This window comes from Podarcis vaucheri (genome assembly GCF_965113315.1).
Source record: "Podarcis vaucheri genome assembly, chromosome: 17".
Lineage (NCBI taxonomy): Eukaryota > Metazoa > Chordata > Lepidosauria > Squamata > Lacertidae > Podarcis > Podarcis vaucheri.
In genome coordinates this window covers 36,545,197-36,561,941 of record NC_138755.1, presented here as the reverse complement: position 1 = coordinate 36,561,941, position 16,745 = coordinate 36,545,197, and the positions used below count along the sequence as shown (strand labels likewise).

Sequence of the window (16,745 nt, the reverse complement as noted above, 5' to 3'; positions counted from 1 at the left end):
CTAAAAGTCAGATAGTTGTTTATTTCCTTGACATCTGAAGGGAGTGTGTTCCACAAGGTGGGCATCACCACCGAGAAGGCCCTCTGCCTGGTTCCCTGTAACCTCCCTGCTCGCAGGGAGGGAACCACCAGAAGGCCCTCGGAGCTGGACCTCAGTGTCCAGGCTGAATAATGGGGGTGAAGATGCTCCTTCAGGTATGCTGGGCTGAGACCATTTAGGGCTTTAAAGGTCAGCACCAACACTTTGAATTGTGCTTGGAAATGTACTGGGAGCCAATGTAGGTCTTTCAGGGCCGGTGTTATATGGTCTCGGCGGCCGCTCCCAGTCACCAGTCTGGCTGCCGCATTCTGGATTAGTTGTACAGTGAGTATAAGTAATGGCAATGACAACAATGTGCAGGCATTGGGGCATAACATTTTTCTTTTTTTTTCTGCCAGAAGGACCGCAGCTGTGGGAGGGGACATGACTCTGTTCCTGCTTCAGGTGGGCAACGCCAGGATGATGTCACAAAAGCCACTGTCTGCATCAGAAAATGTCAGGATCAGGTCACAGCCTTTGTTCTCCAGGCAGGCAGCCTGGGAGCCCAGAGAGAGAGGCAGCGGCAAGGAAGTAAGGGGTAGAGTTGGCAGGCAAGTTGTTTCAGCCATTCTAGGACTTCTGCTTACAGCAAGTGCCCTGGGCAGCCAGGGCGGGAGGAGAGGCTGGCATGAAAAGAAGCGGAGATAATGGAAGTAGGCGCAGGAATGTTGGCAGCACTCCGGGTATCGCAGGGTGACAACTTCCAGAGCTTGCCAGGACGTAGCATAGTTTAAGTGGCAGACGGGCAGAAAGAATAGCAAGCACTTGGCATGGGAGCCTGGATAGATTAAGGCTCCAGCTTTCAGCATATGCCCCAGAGAGGGCAAAGAAGGTGAGAGAGAAATCAGAGAGCAGCAGTGTTGAGTGGAGCCATTGCAGGAGGCAGAGGCTGGCATTTTCTGAGACCACACAGCCTGGTGTGTGTGAGAGAGAAAGGCAGGCGGGCAGACCAGGAACAGAAGGATATGTGAGAAGAGGTGTGATGGCCTGGGATTCGGACTCGGAGGCTGAACTTGAGGGATCCCCGCCTGCACAGGGGTCCCCGCCTCCAGAACCAGCTGAGCCGGGGCTGGGGCCTGAGCCTGAAGGGTCCTCACCTGTGCTGGATCCTCAGGTGCAGGCACCAGCTGAGTCTGCTCTGGCTCCTGAGGGGATGGAGGACCCATTGCCTGCAGGTGCTCCACTCTCAGCCCTGTTAAGGGAAGCTGAGGTGGCCTCTGGGTCCGGTAACCCTCCATCCTCTCCTGAGCTGCAGAGGCTCAGGGAAGAGAGGCGGAGGGAACTAAGTTCCCGAAGGAGGAGTGCTTGCCTCCAGGCCAGGAGAGGCGAGTCACCTGTGGACTGGGGCCACCCTATGCCTCGGGGCACATAAAAGCCAGCCAGCCCCAGTCCCAGGTTGTGGGAGCAACATTGTTGGTTGCTAGTTCATGCCTGCACCCTGTCCTGCTCTCCTGCCAGAGTTCCTGACCTCACCCGACTCCCTGCCTTAGACACCGCTTCAGCTTTGACGGGCAGCCTCCATACTGCACCTTCGACCTCGGACTGGACTCGGACCTCGCCGCACGGTTAACCCTCGGGACCAGCGCAAGAGGAGAATAAAGAGAAGACTGGCAGGGGAAACCAGGATTTGGACAGGAAGGGGGGGGAGAGTGTGTCAGTGGACTGCCATCGGAACAGGGAAGGAAAGCAGAGGGGCAGTTGGGTTACAGGGAACCTCCGAAAATCTTGCGAAGCTGTTCCTCTTCCTGTGGTGGGGAAAACCACACCTCCAGTGGGGAAGAGGTGAAAGGACCAGAGGATGCTGCTGGGAGCCTCAGCACCGCTCCTGCGCAGAGGTGTAAAATGCAAAGAAGGAAGGAAAAGACTGGGGGTGACTAAGCTATTATGTTGGGGGAGGACCCGGGAACGACCACTCCCGAATTCTGCTAGCGATTGAGGCAGACGTGAACTTGTGGTTCTGCACTGTAAATAGTTTTGTACCAAAATAAAACCTGTAAAAGACAGGTCGGAGTCCTGATTGGTTACTCACGAGCAACCACCATTACCATCCGACAGTATGCAAGAGAAAGAGAGAGAAGAGATAGGAAACAAGGCCAGCTCAATACATTTTGTCACCTGAGGCAAACCACAAAATGGTGCCCCCTCCCTGTCAAGGAAGAAGAGGTGAGTGAAGATTTGCATCAGAAACAGTGGGGGGGGGGAGGGAGAGTCACTAAAGATTGACATCAGGATCTGCTGCCCCTGTGGATCTTGCCACCCAAGGTGGTTGTCTCACCCTGTCTCATAGGTGGGCTGGCCTTGGTGGGGAGGGATAGCAATGCTCACCCTGGACTTGCAGGGCAGCTTGGGAAGTTCCATCAGCCAATGGAAAAGAGAAGGGGCTTGAGGATGAAAGCAGGAGGCAGAGGGAGACAGGGACAGGAAGATCAAAAGGAAAACCCAAACACTGCAATAAAAGCTGAAAGAGAAATCTACTCTTAATCACAGAAAATAATTACTAAACTATACAGTCATACCTCGGGTTGAAGTAGCTTTGGGATAAGTATTTTCGGGTTGCGCGTTGCGGCGACCCAGAGTGCAGTACTTCCGGGTTTCGCCGCTTGTGCATGCGCAGACAGTAAAAATGATGTCACGTGCATGCGCAGAAGCGGCGAATCGCGACTCGCGCATGAGCTGGTTGCGTTTGCTTCTGGATGTGAACGGATCCCATTCGCATCCAGAGATACCACTGTAATCAATTAAAAAACACAGCAGGTTGGAATGCATAAAATGCTACAATTGAGGATAAAAATTGAGGATGTTTGCTACTTGCAAAGTGAAGGATTGCCGTAGGAATATCAGCTGAGGGTCTGGTAATAGGTACTGCTTGCCACAACTACCACCTGAGGCCCAAGTAACAAGAGGAGGTGCAAGAAAACACCCACTTCCAAACTATGCCCCTATGAAACTAGGGTATCCCTCATCCCCTCCTTTTTAATGACGTTTCCTTAAAATACCTACCTGGCTGCATGATCCCGTGACCGCCGCAGCCATTTGGCTACCATCTGCTCTATCCGACGTGCCTTGCGTGTCTCCAGATCTTCCATTTACCTGTGCAAGAAACATACCATCTCTATTATTATTATTAGTATTATAATTATTAGTATTTATATACCACCCTATCCCTGGGAGCCTCAGGGCAGTTCACAGAATAAAATCAAGATATAAAACCACAAAATACCTAATAAAAACAAAAACAACTCAATAGCCCCCTGCCCCCCAAAAAACCACATTTTAAAAGGACACAGGATGTCTTTATCAGCTGACAAGACAACTGGATTTTCTCCAAGAAGGTTCACTTTTGGAGTCTTCAGACAAGGAGACCGCACATTCCTTTCTGTTACAGAAATATTCTTCATGTGCAAGGTTTTGTTAAGAGTTATTACTAAGACCTGTCTCTGTAAACGTAAAAGCAGAAGTTATCGGTGTGTAGATAATGAGTTCCAAACTCTTTTTAAAGGTAGGCATGCATAAAGTAATTTGGAAACATGGGAGGGAGAAAGCAATCTTTTTCTAAGAATGATCTCTAACTAGGGAGCCAGTGTGTTGAGTTTGAGCTGGGGGAGACTGGATTTAAATAATTATTTCAGCCAAAACGCTGAAACATCTGCACTGTACATCTAAAGCACATCACTTTAAACAGCTATGGTCTTCTGCAAAGAATAATGGAAACTGTAGTTTGCCAAGGGTGCTGAGAGTTGTTAGGAGACCCCTCTTCCCATCACGGAACTACATATCCCAGAGTTCCCTGGGAAGAGGTAATCTGAGGCCACAGTCCCTACAGATTTGCTTGAAGGAGGGTTCAGGGTCCAGTTCTACAGCAAGGATAGGGAACCCATGGCTCATAACAACAACAACAACAACAGTTTATTATTTATACCGTATCCATCTGGCTGGGCTTCCCCAGCCACTCTGGGCAGCTCCCAACAGAATATTAAAAACACGATAAAACATCAAACATTAAAAACTTCCCTAAACAGGGCTGCCTTCGGATGTCTTCTAAAAGTCAGATAGTTGTTTATTTCCTTGGCATCTGATGGGAGGGCGTTCCACAGGGCAGGTGCCACCACCGAGAAGGCCCTCTGCCTAGTTCCCTGTAACCTCACTTCTGGCAGGGAGGGAACCGCCAGAAGGCCCTCAGAGCTGGACCTCAGTGTCTGGGCTGAAGGATGGGGGTGGAGACGCTCCTTCAGGTATACTTCAGATATTGTTGGACCTAAACTCCCATCCTCCCTGACCATTGGTCATATTGACTTGGTCTGGTGGGAGTTGAAGTACAGTAACACCCAGAGGAAACCTGCAACCTTTTTTCTATTGCTGGTTAGCATCTGCTCAAGTTCAGTCCTCAGAAGTTCTAGCTTAGATCCTGGTGGTCCCAAAAGCTGGCTAGAACAAGGCAAGCATGAGAGCGAAGGGGAGAGGAGTATAATCCGGAGAATAACTGCTGGATGTTAATTTCCTCAGGTCTTTATTATGAATGTCTAAGATGCATTGCAGGATTGGTACTTCAGGAGACCAAAACCCAGAGGGGAAAGTTTTACGAAGGCAACAGTGGCGATCACGGGCAAAGTATTTGTTCTCCATAAATATGCATACATCCAGGAAGGTTGAAAATGTTCCAAGAAGGTTGAAAATGTTCTTTGCTGGGATGTCTTACGAGAGAGAACAAGTTCTTTGATGAGTGTTCAGTGTGGAAACATACACTGTGTCCTGGGTGCATGAAGAGACCGTAATGGAAACAAAGCCCATTGCTGCTTTGAAAACTCTAGCTAATTAGAGAAATTGGCTGACCCAAGGAGAGAACTGACTGCTCCGCTATGGGGTGGCTGTCTCAGGTGGGTCATTAAGGCTGCAGATGGGAAGACAGACAGATCGGACTCAAAGAGTCTGCCAGGAAACTACTTGCAAAACCCATACTGAATTGAATGGGCAGCTTGCAAGACTCACACTTGGCTAGTTATCATGAAGCAAGCATTACCTCCTGCTCTTGTTTGAGACTGTGTGATGGCCTGGGACTTAGGCTCGGGCTCGGAACCAGAGGAGACTCAGTCTGCACCGGATCCTTTGCCTCAGGCATCATCTGAACCCAGTCTGGGGCCTGATCCTGAAGAGTCCCAGTCTGCACAAGTTCCCCTGAAACAAACTCCAGCTGGGCCGAGTCAGGGGCCGGAGCCTGCCCTGGCTCCATATGCAGGGATGACCTCGTTGCCTTCAGCTGAGCAACCACTTACAGCTGCTCCACTACCGGTTGGGTCAGGGGAGACTGAGGTGACCCCTGGGTCTAGTAACCCACCGACGTCTCGCGAGCTGCAGAGACTAAGGTCTGAGAGAAGGAGAGACCTGAGTACTCGCAGGAGGAGTGCTCGCCTTCGGGCGAAACAGGGAGGTGAGTGGCCAGGGGATCAGGACCGTCCGTTACCCCGACAGAGATAAAAGGCTGTCGGGCCCCGCCCCAGGTTGCGGGAGCAACATTGCTGTGTGCTAGATCCTGTACCTGTCCTTGCCTGGTTTCCTGCCTCAGCCCTGTCGGACTGACTCCCAGCGGAACCTTTGGATTCTGGACCGGTCCTGGACCGTGTTTCATGGGTTACCCCCGGGCCCAGAACACTCTGCCTAAGCCAGGGTAGGCAACATGGTGTCCATTGGATGTTGTGGGACTCCAACTCTCATCAGCCCCGGTGTGATGGCCTGGGATTCGGACTCAGAGGCTGAACCGGAGGAATCCCAGCCTGCACAGGAGTCCCCGCCTCCAGGGCCGGCTGAACTGGGGCAGAGCCTTGATTCTGAAGTGCCTGCACCTGTGCCGGATCCTCAGGAGCAGGCACCAGGTGAATCCACTCTGGCTCCGGAGGTGGTTGAGGACTCAGTGCCTACAGGTGAGTCTCCCCCTGGGTCCAGTAACCTTTCAGCCTCTCCTGAACTGCAGAGGCTCAGGGCAGAGAGGCGAAGGGAACTGGTTTCTCCCAGGAGGAGTGCTCGCCTTAAGGCCAGGAGAGGCGGGTCTCCTGGGGGCCGGGACCGCCCCTGGCCTCAGAGAAGATAAAGGCCAGTCAGCCCGGTCCCAGGTTGCGGGAGCAACGTCATTGATGAGCTGTTTTGGCCAGCATCCTGTCCTGTTTCCCCCAGTGTTCCTGTCCCCGCCCGGCTTCCTGCTTCGGACCTCACCTCGCTCCTTGTGAACTGTTTCCAGCCCAGTGACCCAGGACCGGACTTTGACTACGCCAACGGTAACCTTCCCTCCGGGACCAGCACACCCGGCCAGCATGGCCAATGGTCAGGGATGATGGGAACTGTAGTTCCGCAGCATCTGAAAGGTGCCATGCTAACCCCTCCTGGCCTATGCAATAGCTCTATTTACATATCGCCTCAAAGCAACACATGTGGGATATTTAATGTGACCTCAAACCAACAATGCCTGTTTTCTAGATAGGCACGTGATAGGAGCTGAAGCTCAGAGCTTTCCTGTAAGTTTGCTAGAGAGAACTCCCATTGTGCCCTGACAGGGGAAGGGCATAGCCATATAAATATTCTCCTTACTTGTGCGCAGTGCCGGATTTACATATAAGCTAAGCAAGCTATAGCTTAGGGCCCCATTCTCTTGGGCCCCCCCCAAAAAAATTTAATGAAAAAAACACCTGGATGTACATTTCCAAAATATAAGATAAGAAAACAAAATAAAACCTACATCCAGCAACAGTGTTTTGCGTTGTGTATGCTCCTATTATGTGAGTAATGGGCTCCCCCTGCTAGCCTGCTCCCTAAAATATCACTGGTTTGCTCATTTCTACATATAGGGTGCCTACATTCTGCACGGACTGGTTGTATGGCTACATGTGCAAATGGCTTGAGATACCTATTAGGTCCATAAATTACCATATAGCATATATTCAACACAAAAAACAGCGGAAATTTGTTGTTGACAAAGGACAGCTGGACATATAAAGGGCCCCATTACCTTCAGTAGCTTAGGGCCTCATCAAACCTCATCAAATCTGGCCCTGCCTGTGTGGGCACATCCTTTGTTGCCTCTCTTCACTCTTACCTCTTCATCTCAACGCCAAGCCAGAAATGTCAGAACAATCTGCATATCTGAGCTTAACTGCTCAGACACTACCTTCAACCAGACTTAAGCATGTCTTTTGTAACCGAATTACCATTTTAAGCCTGCCTGAACAAAGCTGCTGTATCTGATATTCTGCAACAGAAACTATGAGTGAGTAAATGTTATTTTTTTTTTTAGCTTTTACAAGGCTGTTTGGGTATGATGGTTTTAAATATATCCTCTCCTAGCATAGGTATTTCAGAGGCAGGCAAGATCTTTGTTTCACCTTTCGGACAATTCCATTTACCCGTATTTGTGGCTTTACAGTGGAGCCTTCTGAGCTACAGTTGATGAACATTTTCTCTTTAGAATGTTATTTTCTCATTGAATGAGTCAAATTTATTTGCCTACCACCCCAGTTCATTAGAAAACAAGGCTCCATTTAGAACATGATAAGAGTCGTGCTGCACAAAGATGCAAGTCAAATGAATACAAGCACTGAGATTGCTATGGTTACAAAAACCAAGGGAAATGCTATCTGGAAGAGGAAGCTGATAAGGCATTTCCACAGCAGTTTATACCGAATGACACAGGGCATTAAATTAATATCCTCATTTCTAATTTTCTCAGCAAATCAAGTTTCTCATAGGTGGTAAACTTGCCTGAGTCAGATAAACAACAAGCAAGAATATTGAACTTCCGGGAGTTGTGAGTCTATCTAGTAAAACACTCTGAAGGCAAAATGTTCTCTGGTCCTTTTCATTCATTCCCATCCTACATTGAGGCTCCATCTGCACCATACAGTTAAAGCAGTACCGTACCAGTTTAAACAGTCATTACTTCTCCCAAAGAATCCTGGGAACTGTAGTTTAAGAGAGCTAACAGTTGTTAAAAGGTAAAGGGACCCCTGATCGTTAAGTCCAGTCGTGGACGACTCTGGGGTTGCGGCGCTCATCTCGCTTTATTGGCCGAGGGAGCCGGCATACAGCTTCCGGGCCATGTGGACAGCATGACTAAGCTGCTTCTAGCTAAACCAGAGCAGTGCACAGAAACGCCGTTTACCTTCCCGCCGGAGTGGTACCGATTTATCTACTTGCACTTTGACGTGCTTTCGAACTGCTAGGTTGGCAGGAGAACAGTTGTTAAGAGAGCCCTATTCCCATGTAGAAACCGCATTGTTGTTAAATACAGTGAGCAAATCACACGTAGATAGTTGCGTAACATAATGGTATGAGTTTGTGGGTGCCTTGACTCCCCTAAATTACCAGGTGCCAGATTCTCCGCTAAATTCCTAGGTCTAGTGAGTGTTGGGGTTTAATCATTGCTTGAAGTACTGAAATGGGCTGCTAGATGCCGAATTTAGCAGTGTCAAAATACAGACCAAACCAGATTTTCTGTGCTCTGGAAATCACTCTGGAGAAGAGCCATTAGGGAGAATAAAAAAAAAGAGGTAATAGGTGATTAACAAGGAGATACTCTGTGCTGGGTGGCAGTGAGCCTCCCCTTTCCATGGGGGGTAGTTCGGAGGGGAAAAGCAGAGTTGGCTGAGATATAGGATAGACAGAAAAAGTGTTGGTTAAACGCAGAAAGCTGAGCAGGGGGACAGGGGGCGTTTCCGATTTCTGCTGGCATCCAAGACTGTGGCCATGGGAGAAGCAAGAACCTATTGAAGTGTAATGCTGTGGGCCCCTCCATCATTGGCTCAGGTTGTATATATATATGTGTGTAAATTAACCATATATCATAAAGACACCACAGTTTCCACTGCCTCATCAGAATTTATTCATAAACAATACAGTTAAAACAGTTCCCAGTTAAAACACCCATATAGAACCAATTTAACTTCAGTTAAGAAACACTATACACAATAAGCTCCCTCTATGTAAACCGCAATTCAGATCCATCAGATTTTGGGGGGTATGCGTCTTAGTTCTGGCACTTATTGATGGTTCTTAAGTTTAGCTAAGCTGTCAGAGTCATACAGTGATCTATTTCTCCTCTTTTGAAATAAAACATTAATCAGGTATCTAGCGACTGCAAGGGATCTACTTGTATCTTCGTCGTTTAATAAGAATGTTATTTGGGCTTCCTGAGGACCGTCAGCAATTTTCGATAAATATGGGGTCAGAAACTTGGACCGTGTAGCCGAATGAAATGGACAACAGAAGATTATATGATATAACGATTCTATAGATCCACTTTTACAGTCACAGAGGAGTGAGATCTGTCCGTTGGAGAGTCTGTTACCCAACACATTTGATGGGAAAACATTAAATCTGGCCTTTATAAAGGCATACCTGTGCATCACCACGGATAAGGTAGTTAAGTAAGATGGAAGTTTCGTTGGTGTTTCCACTGCCTCATTTCCAAAGGAAATACAAACCCTGGATAAACACCTAGACTCCTGGAATCTCGCACCACTGAGAGATTGGGATGGTGTGTAACCATATAGTGTAGCCCACTGACCCATGCAACCCTCATACAGGCCTCATATGTACGTTGTGGCCAGCCATGGTTAATGGTGCACCATGTTTGTGCCTTTCTAGGCTGTCGCTTTCCCCTGCTAATACGCAGAGGAAGCAAACCACGACTGTATCCGAATCAGGGCTTTTTGGTTTGTTTCATTCTCAACAAACCACAATCTGTAGCTTGAGTTTGTTCTTGGCTTGCCAACCATGGTTTGTTGGAGTGAAACAAGCCACAATCCTGAGTTCAGGCACAATGCTAAGCGAGGGACCATGGTTTGCTTCCTCTGTGCTAGCTGCGAGGAAATAAATAGTCCAGAAAGGCACATTCATTTCCATTAACTTTTCTGAAATGCACAGCTGGACCAATATGGCTCCTCCCTTTCTAGAGCTTTCTTTAGGGCCTAAGGTTTAGGCCAAAGTTATGCAAAAAAAAGTGCCGTCCTGGACGAAACAAGCTGCTGAATTAAGTGCACACGCCTGCAGAGGAAGGGAGCTCAGCACTTCAGCAGCTATTGATCAACCTGTCATGATCTTTCCAAATTTGCTGTGGTTAAAAGGTAGCATGACTTCTGTTTGCTTTGGACTTTTCTGCCCTCCCCCAGGATGAATGATCTGACTCAGAACCCAAATGAATAAACTGAATCCAACTGCGCCGCGAGACTTACGTGTGTGTACTTAATGTTGGCTTTAACCCAGCGGAGTTGTTCACGTGCTTCGCATTTTGTGAGATTGGCTCGCGCCTCTGGATGCTACCTCTTGCTTAGTGTTTGGGACATTGGTTCATCTGCCTTTCTGCCTGTGCAAGAAGATGAGAAGTATGTGATAATTCAGACAAGAATTTCAGTAGAACATGGGTCTAGGATATTCTCCCCTTTTTGTGCTATACAAATATTAGTATTCTAGTATGGTGGAGGGACGTGGGTGGCACTGTGGTCTAAACCACTGAGCCTCTTGGGCTTGCTGATCAGAAGGTCGATGGTTCAAATCCCCAGGACGGGGTGAGCTCCCGTTGCTGTGTCCCAGCTCCTGCCAACCTAGCAGTTCGAAAGCACACCAGTGCAAGTAGATAAATAGGTACTGTTGTGGTGGAAAGGTAAAAGGCGTTTCTGTGCACTCTGGTTTCCATCACGGTGTCCCATTGCGCCAGAAGTGGTCTAGTCATGCAGGCCACATGACCCGGAAAGCTGTCTGTGGATAAACCCCAGCTCCCTCAGCCTGAAAGCGAGACGAGCACCACAACTCCATAGTCGCCTTTGACCGGACATAACTGTCTGGGGGTCCTTTACCTTGGGGGTAAAACACATGTGCCTCCTTAATTTTCTTACCCCTACTGCAACTCAAGACCGTTGGATGCCCTGAAATCAAGCATAAGCAGAATATACTCGCAATTATTGCCTGTGCCACAACTTAAAAAAAGGAACAACAGAATGTCTGTGTTAAGTTGTGAGTGAACATATCAGACGACACAGCGATTCTTCAAACAGCTCTTGTTTATTCACAGGCCAGGACAGAACTGAACTGAACTGAAGGGTTCAGTCAGCCTGCTAATATAGAGCTCCAGTACAACTGTAACAATTTTCTAAAACTATCCAATCACTGAAAGTCACTTTCGATCCCTTATTTGCATAACTACAGTGGTGCCCCGCAAGACGAATGCCTCGCAAGACGGAAAACTCGCTAGACAAAAGAGTTTTCCATTTTGGAGGTGCTTCGCAAAACGAATTTCCTATGGGCTTGCTTTGCAAGACGACAATGTCTTGCGAGTTCCTGTTGGTTTTTTTCCTCCCCCCCCCTTTCTAAGCCGCTAAGCCGCTTATCAGCTGATCCAATATGCAGATAAGCCGCTAAAAGCCGCTAAAACCCGCTAATAGCACTAATCCGCTAATCCGTCAATGGGCTTGCTTCGCAAGACGAAAAAACCGCTAGATGAAGAGAATCACAGAATGGATTCTTTTCGTCTTGCGAGGCACCACTGTATCTACAGTATCCCCCTGCTGGTCCAGGGTGAGAACTTCAGTACATAACAGTCTCCACTGATGTTCTAGTGCAGGGATGAGGAACCTGCAGATGCTATTCTGCTCAGCTTCCACCAGCCCCAACCGGCATGGCCATTGGTCAGGGATGATGGAGGATCAGAGCTTAGCCGCTCCTGTTCTACTGGCACACACAACTAGTCGCCTTCAGTTTCTTTGGCTCCAGATGAAAAGAACATTTAGGACTCAGTGAGCATTGCAATGAGAGAGCAAATGAGGGCTGCACAGCTTACGCTTGGTCAATTCCTTTGCTAGGTTGTGCCTAGAGATGGAGAAAGGAATCATTCTGCACTCCACTTCACCACAGGCAGCCCTGTTTCTATTCCTCTGCAGTTCATTTTCTGCCGCAGACTATGCTATCTGCCCCACTGTCTGTTCTGGCTGCTGATCCCTTATTTTCGAGGCTGCTGGTCCCTTATTTTCAAATCTGTAAGTTGACAGCTTCTTAATATATATTCATTTTTGTAATTATTGTAATTATTGTTTGGTTGCAGAAGGGCATTGCAAAATTCGGAGGAGTGAGAATTTTGAAGGATAGCTGTGTTTCGGTTCTTATATTGTTTTGGAAAGTCCAAGTTTGACAGAGTTGGCTTTAAATGCATACCGAATCAAATTCCTCCTCCATCCCCACTCACTGCCCTTGCAAAAACCAACACAGAACTCTTTCCCAATGACCCTGGGTTCCTTAAACGATCTCCTTCTAGCAGAAGCGGTTAAATGTAATACATATACTTTAAGCAGGAAAGAACCACTTTCTTGCCACATCATGATCATTAAAAAAAACAGGCTTGCAAAACAGACCTTAGGAAGGTGGGGTGGGGGTGGGGGTGGGAATCCTAAAGCTATAGCTGACAAGCTTAAAAGCTTTTGTGATGGGCCGAGAGATGCACTGCCTGTGATAATTGCCAACTGAAGGCACATGATGCTTTCCCATCATTTCAAGGACAGGAGCGTCGAGAACTGTGAAATCCCATCGGAGCCAATCCCTCGCATTAGCCACGCCGATTGTTAGAAATACGTCAGTTGCCATTTGGACGCAGACATCAAGCCACCCGGCCTTGTCAGCGTGGGAACTGCAGCAAGCACGTCAGTTGCATCCAAAGAGCACCCTTCTGTTGGGAAATGCACAAGAAGGGCAGGTAGTCACAGGCCACCCGACATTTTGCTCCTTTCTACGGGCTGGTAAATCACATCGGTTTCTGCTGCTGGAGGAGTGTGTGTGTTTGCAAAACCTGTTTTCCTGCAGTGCATCCTATCCCGGGAACACAAGGCACAATGTGCACCATTAGGGTTTGTGGCAGGAAGCAGAGTCCCTCATTAAAAAATTGAGAACAAACCCTGCAAGCGTCCCCTGAGCCAAGGAGATTAAGTAACTATACAACCTTTAGAAGACATCTGAATGCATCCCTGTACAGTGGTATCTTGGTTCTCAAATGCCTTGGTACTCAAACAACTTGGAACCCAAACACTGCAAACCCGGAAGCAAGTGTTCCCGTTTGTGAACTTTTTTTTTGCTCCATTTTGAGTGTCACACTTCTGTTTTGAGTGTCTGTCTGGTTTTGCTATTTATTTTGTGTTTTTGTGGCTCTTTTTTTGTTCTGTTTTTGTGACTGCGTAGAACCCAGTTCAGCTACTGATGGATTGGTTGTGTGATTGCAGTACATTGTTTATTGCTTTCATTTTATGGCTCGATGGTCTCGTTGGATAGTAAAATTCATGTTAAATTGCTGTTTTAGGGGTTGCTTTTAAAAGTCTGGAACAGATTTATCTGTTTTGCACTGCTTTCTATGGGAAAGTGTGCATTGGTTTTGGAACGCTTTGGTTTTGGAATGGACTTCCAGAACGGATTAAGTTTGAGAACCAAGGCACCACTGTTTAGGGAAGTTTTTAAATGGCTTGGGGGTTGTGTAACTCCATACCCTCCAGCGTTTCTCCGATAGAAGTAGGGACATCTTACCATACCCACCAACATTCTTCTGAGGAAAAGAAAGAGGTCCTAAGGAAAAGTGGGGCGCAGGTGGCGCTGTGGGTTAAACCACAGAGCCTAGGACTTGCCGATCAGAAGATCGGTGGTTCGAATCCCCACAACGGGGTGAGCTCCCGTTGCTCAGTCCCTGCTCCTGCCCACCTAGCAGTTTGAAAGCACACCAGTGGAAGTAGATAAATAGGTACTGCTCCGGCGGGAAGGTAAATGGCGTTTCCGTGCGCTGCTCTGGTTCACCAGAAGTGGCTTAGTCATGCTGGCCACATGACCCGGAAGCTGTACGCCGGCTCCCTCGGCCAATAAAGCGAGATGAGTGCCGCAACCCCAGAGTTGGTCATGACTGGACCAAATGGTAATGGGTCCCTTTACCTTTACCTTTAAGGAAAAGCGGGACATTCCAGGACCAAATCAGAAACCGGGATGGCCTCTGTAAATCCAGGACTATCCCTGGAAAACAGGGACACTTGGAAGGTGAAACTCAAGAGACCAACACCTGCTTAGGTTCACTCTGACTATCTAACAGCTATGCAGAAGATGACCTTGGCAGATGCAGTCTCTGCCCCACCCCAAACTTGCATAACATATTTGCAGTTGCTGAAAACCCCTTTCTGTACAGGATGAGAAAGGTGTGCAGGACGCCTCTGGTCAGACTGGAGTCTTTGTATGGAAAAGTCCCCTCCCACTCTGTAAACAAAAGACTCTGGCTAAGCTGTCCATAATAGCCAGAACAAGACCGACACAGTATCTAATGTAAAAAATCTATCTGTTCAGTACAAAACAATGTGGCTTCTTCTGTCTGCAAAGGCTAGACAAATGTGCTTCCTTCAGGAACATTATAAAGCAACACACATTTAATGCATAATGGGCTGTATCTGTACAGCCACTCTGGGGTTTGGTTCAAAATATTACAAAAAGAAAACCCTATGATTTTGAACAAGAGCTGCGCAGTTGGAAACAAGATGTCCGTTCCATTGCCTTCTTGACCCCCCCCCCCAAATCTCAACGTAACATTAGATGATTGTGGCAGATAACACTGGCAATTCACTTTTCATATTTTGAACGGACAGTGACAGAAAGGCCCTTTGATTCCGCCCACTGACTCACTTCAGTGTAAGTGAGGGGAAAGACTCTGTAATATTCTGTTCTGTAGCTAATAGAAGAAGAAGAGGAGGAGTTTGGATTTGATATCCCGCTTTATCATTACCCGAAGGAGTCTCAAAGCGGCTAACATTCTCCTTTCCTTTCCTCCCCCACAACAAACACTCTGTGAGGTGAGTGAGGCTGAGAGACTTCAAAGAAGTGTGACTGGCCCAAGGTCACCCAGCAGCTGCAGGTGGAGGAGTGGGGAAGCGAACCCGGTTCACCAGATTATGAGTCCACCACTCTTAACCACTACACCACACTGGCTTAAAGTATATTTATATAAGAGAATGAGTGACACTCCCCCCCCCCAGCTCAAGCAACTTGCACAAGCAATAAAGCAAAGACTGTTGGCTGACACAGCATGAGAAGCAACTTTTCTGCTTCGTATTAGAAGAATTTAAAAATAACTAACTTTCGAATCATAGAGCTTAAAGGGACCCGAGGGTCATCTAGTCCAACCCCCTGCAATGCAGGAATTTCAAGGCACAGTCCCCCATCCAACTAGAAACCCTATCAGACCCTGCTTAGCTTTGCAGGTGTGCCAGCAGTTTTTATTGCTGCTCCACTAGTCATAATATAATCACTACCACCAATCATTTTTATAAGCACTATGCAATTAATTAACTGTCCTTTGGCTTTTCCCCTTTTTATATAAACTTCTCTTAAACAATCAGAATTGGAAGCCACAGTTGAATGAGGCTGATTTTTGATTTTTTATTAAACTAGTAATAACACAACCTTCATTATGGCCCAGAGCAAGATACGCAAGTTGTGTCCTTAACAAATTTCTTCACCTGTTGAGATCTAACCCCAGCTGCGAGCTTTTAAATATTGTTATAGATTTTTTGGGGGGGACCCCCTAAACCCTACAAATGGTAGGGTTTTGATTATTTGGAGTATTGAAGGGAAGATTGGAAGCCTGTGGGAAAACACAAGCCGAGTTTCCTTTCCGAGCCAGGGTCTCTCCTGGGTTAGATGCATTTACATGGCATGAGGCAGGGCTAGGCAACCTAAGGCCCAGGGGCCGGATGCGGCCCAATTGCCTTCTCAATCCGCGGACAGTCCAGGAATCAGCGTATTTTTACATGAGTAGAATGTGTCCCTTTATTTAAAATGTATCTCTGGGTTATTTGTGGGGCCTGCCTGGTGTTTTTACATGAGTAGAATGTGTGCTTTCTTTAAAATGCATTTCTGGGTTATTTGTGGGGCATAGGAATCCCTTCATTCCCCCCCCCCCAAAAAAAAAAATATAGTCTGGCCCACCACATGGTCTGAGGGACAGTGGCTGAAAAAGGTTGCTGACCCCTGGCATAAGGTGTTGATGGCCCATTTAAGAGGAATCTTGGACCTGGGCAGACAGAGGTTGCCAAGGTGATGAGATGCATGTGTGAAGTGATGGGAAAAGAGTATCCTTAGGAAGGTGTGCTGGGAAGAAGAGGGGAAAGAACAGAGACTGAGATCCATCTTGGGCAGGCTGGCTGAAGGCTAGCTGGGAGAGATGCCTTTGACTCCAGGGCTGCACTGCTATGGGGAACAAGCCCCACTTGAAATGACCACGCTGTAAGATCTGGACTCCCTCCATGCAGACTGAAGGTGAATAAGTAATATTTCTTTGACAGCAGCACGGATGCTACTAGCTCAGAGATGGAAAGAAGATAAAGTCCCTACCAGAGAAGAATGGCAAATTAAACTGTTGGACTATGCCAAAATGGCAACATTGACCGGAAAGCTCAGGAACAAAGAAGACCAAAACTTTCACAAGGAACGGGGAATTTTTTATAATTTATCTTGGAGACCACTGTAAGCAGATGAAGACATTAGCAGGATTGTAATAACACTTGTAATGTAACGAGTACTATGGAGATAATGGAGTTATAAAAAAGCATGGATTACTGAAAAAGATGCAGTAGAAAAGGTTTAACAACAGAACCCATGGAGGGGAAGGTGGGAAGTCCAGA

General features: G+C 47.5%; 1 protein-coding gene across 3 annotated transcripts in view; it reads right to left on the bottom strand.

The window, feature by feature from the left end:
- FRMPD1 (FERM and PDZ domain containing 1) overlaps positions 1-16,745 on the bottom strand; it is an 83,477-nt gene that overhangs the window by 35,195 nt on the left and 31,537 nt on the right. For all 3 annotated transcript variants that reach the window (XR_014214773.1, XR_014214774.1, XM_082204545.1), the window contains exons 2-3: positions 10,293-10,423; positions 3,079-3,168 (exon numbers count right to left, since the gene is read on the bottom strand). Coding sequence is in view for 1 of the 3 variants with exons in the window: in XM_082204545.1 (XP_082060671.1) it covers positions 3,079-3,164 (86 nt within the window). In the remaining 2 variants the exon portion in view is untranslated. The remainder of the gene's footprint in view (positions 1-3,078; positions 3,169-10,292; positions 10,424-16,745) is intronic.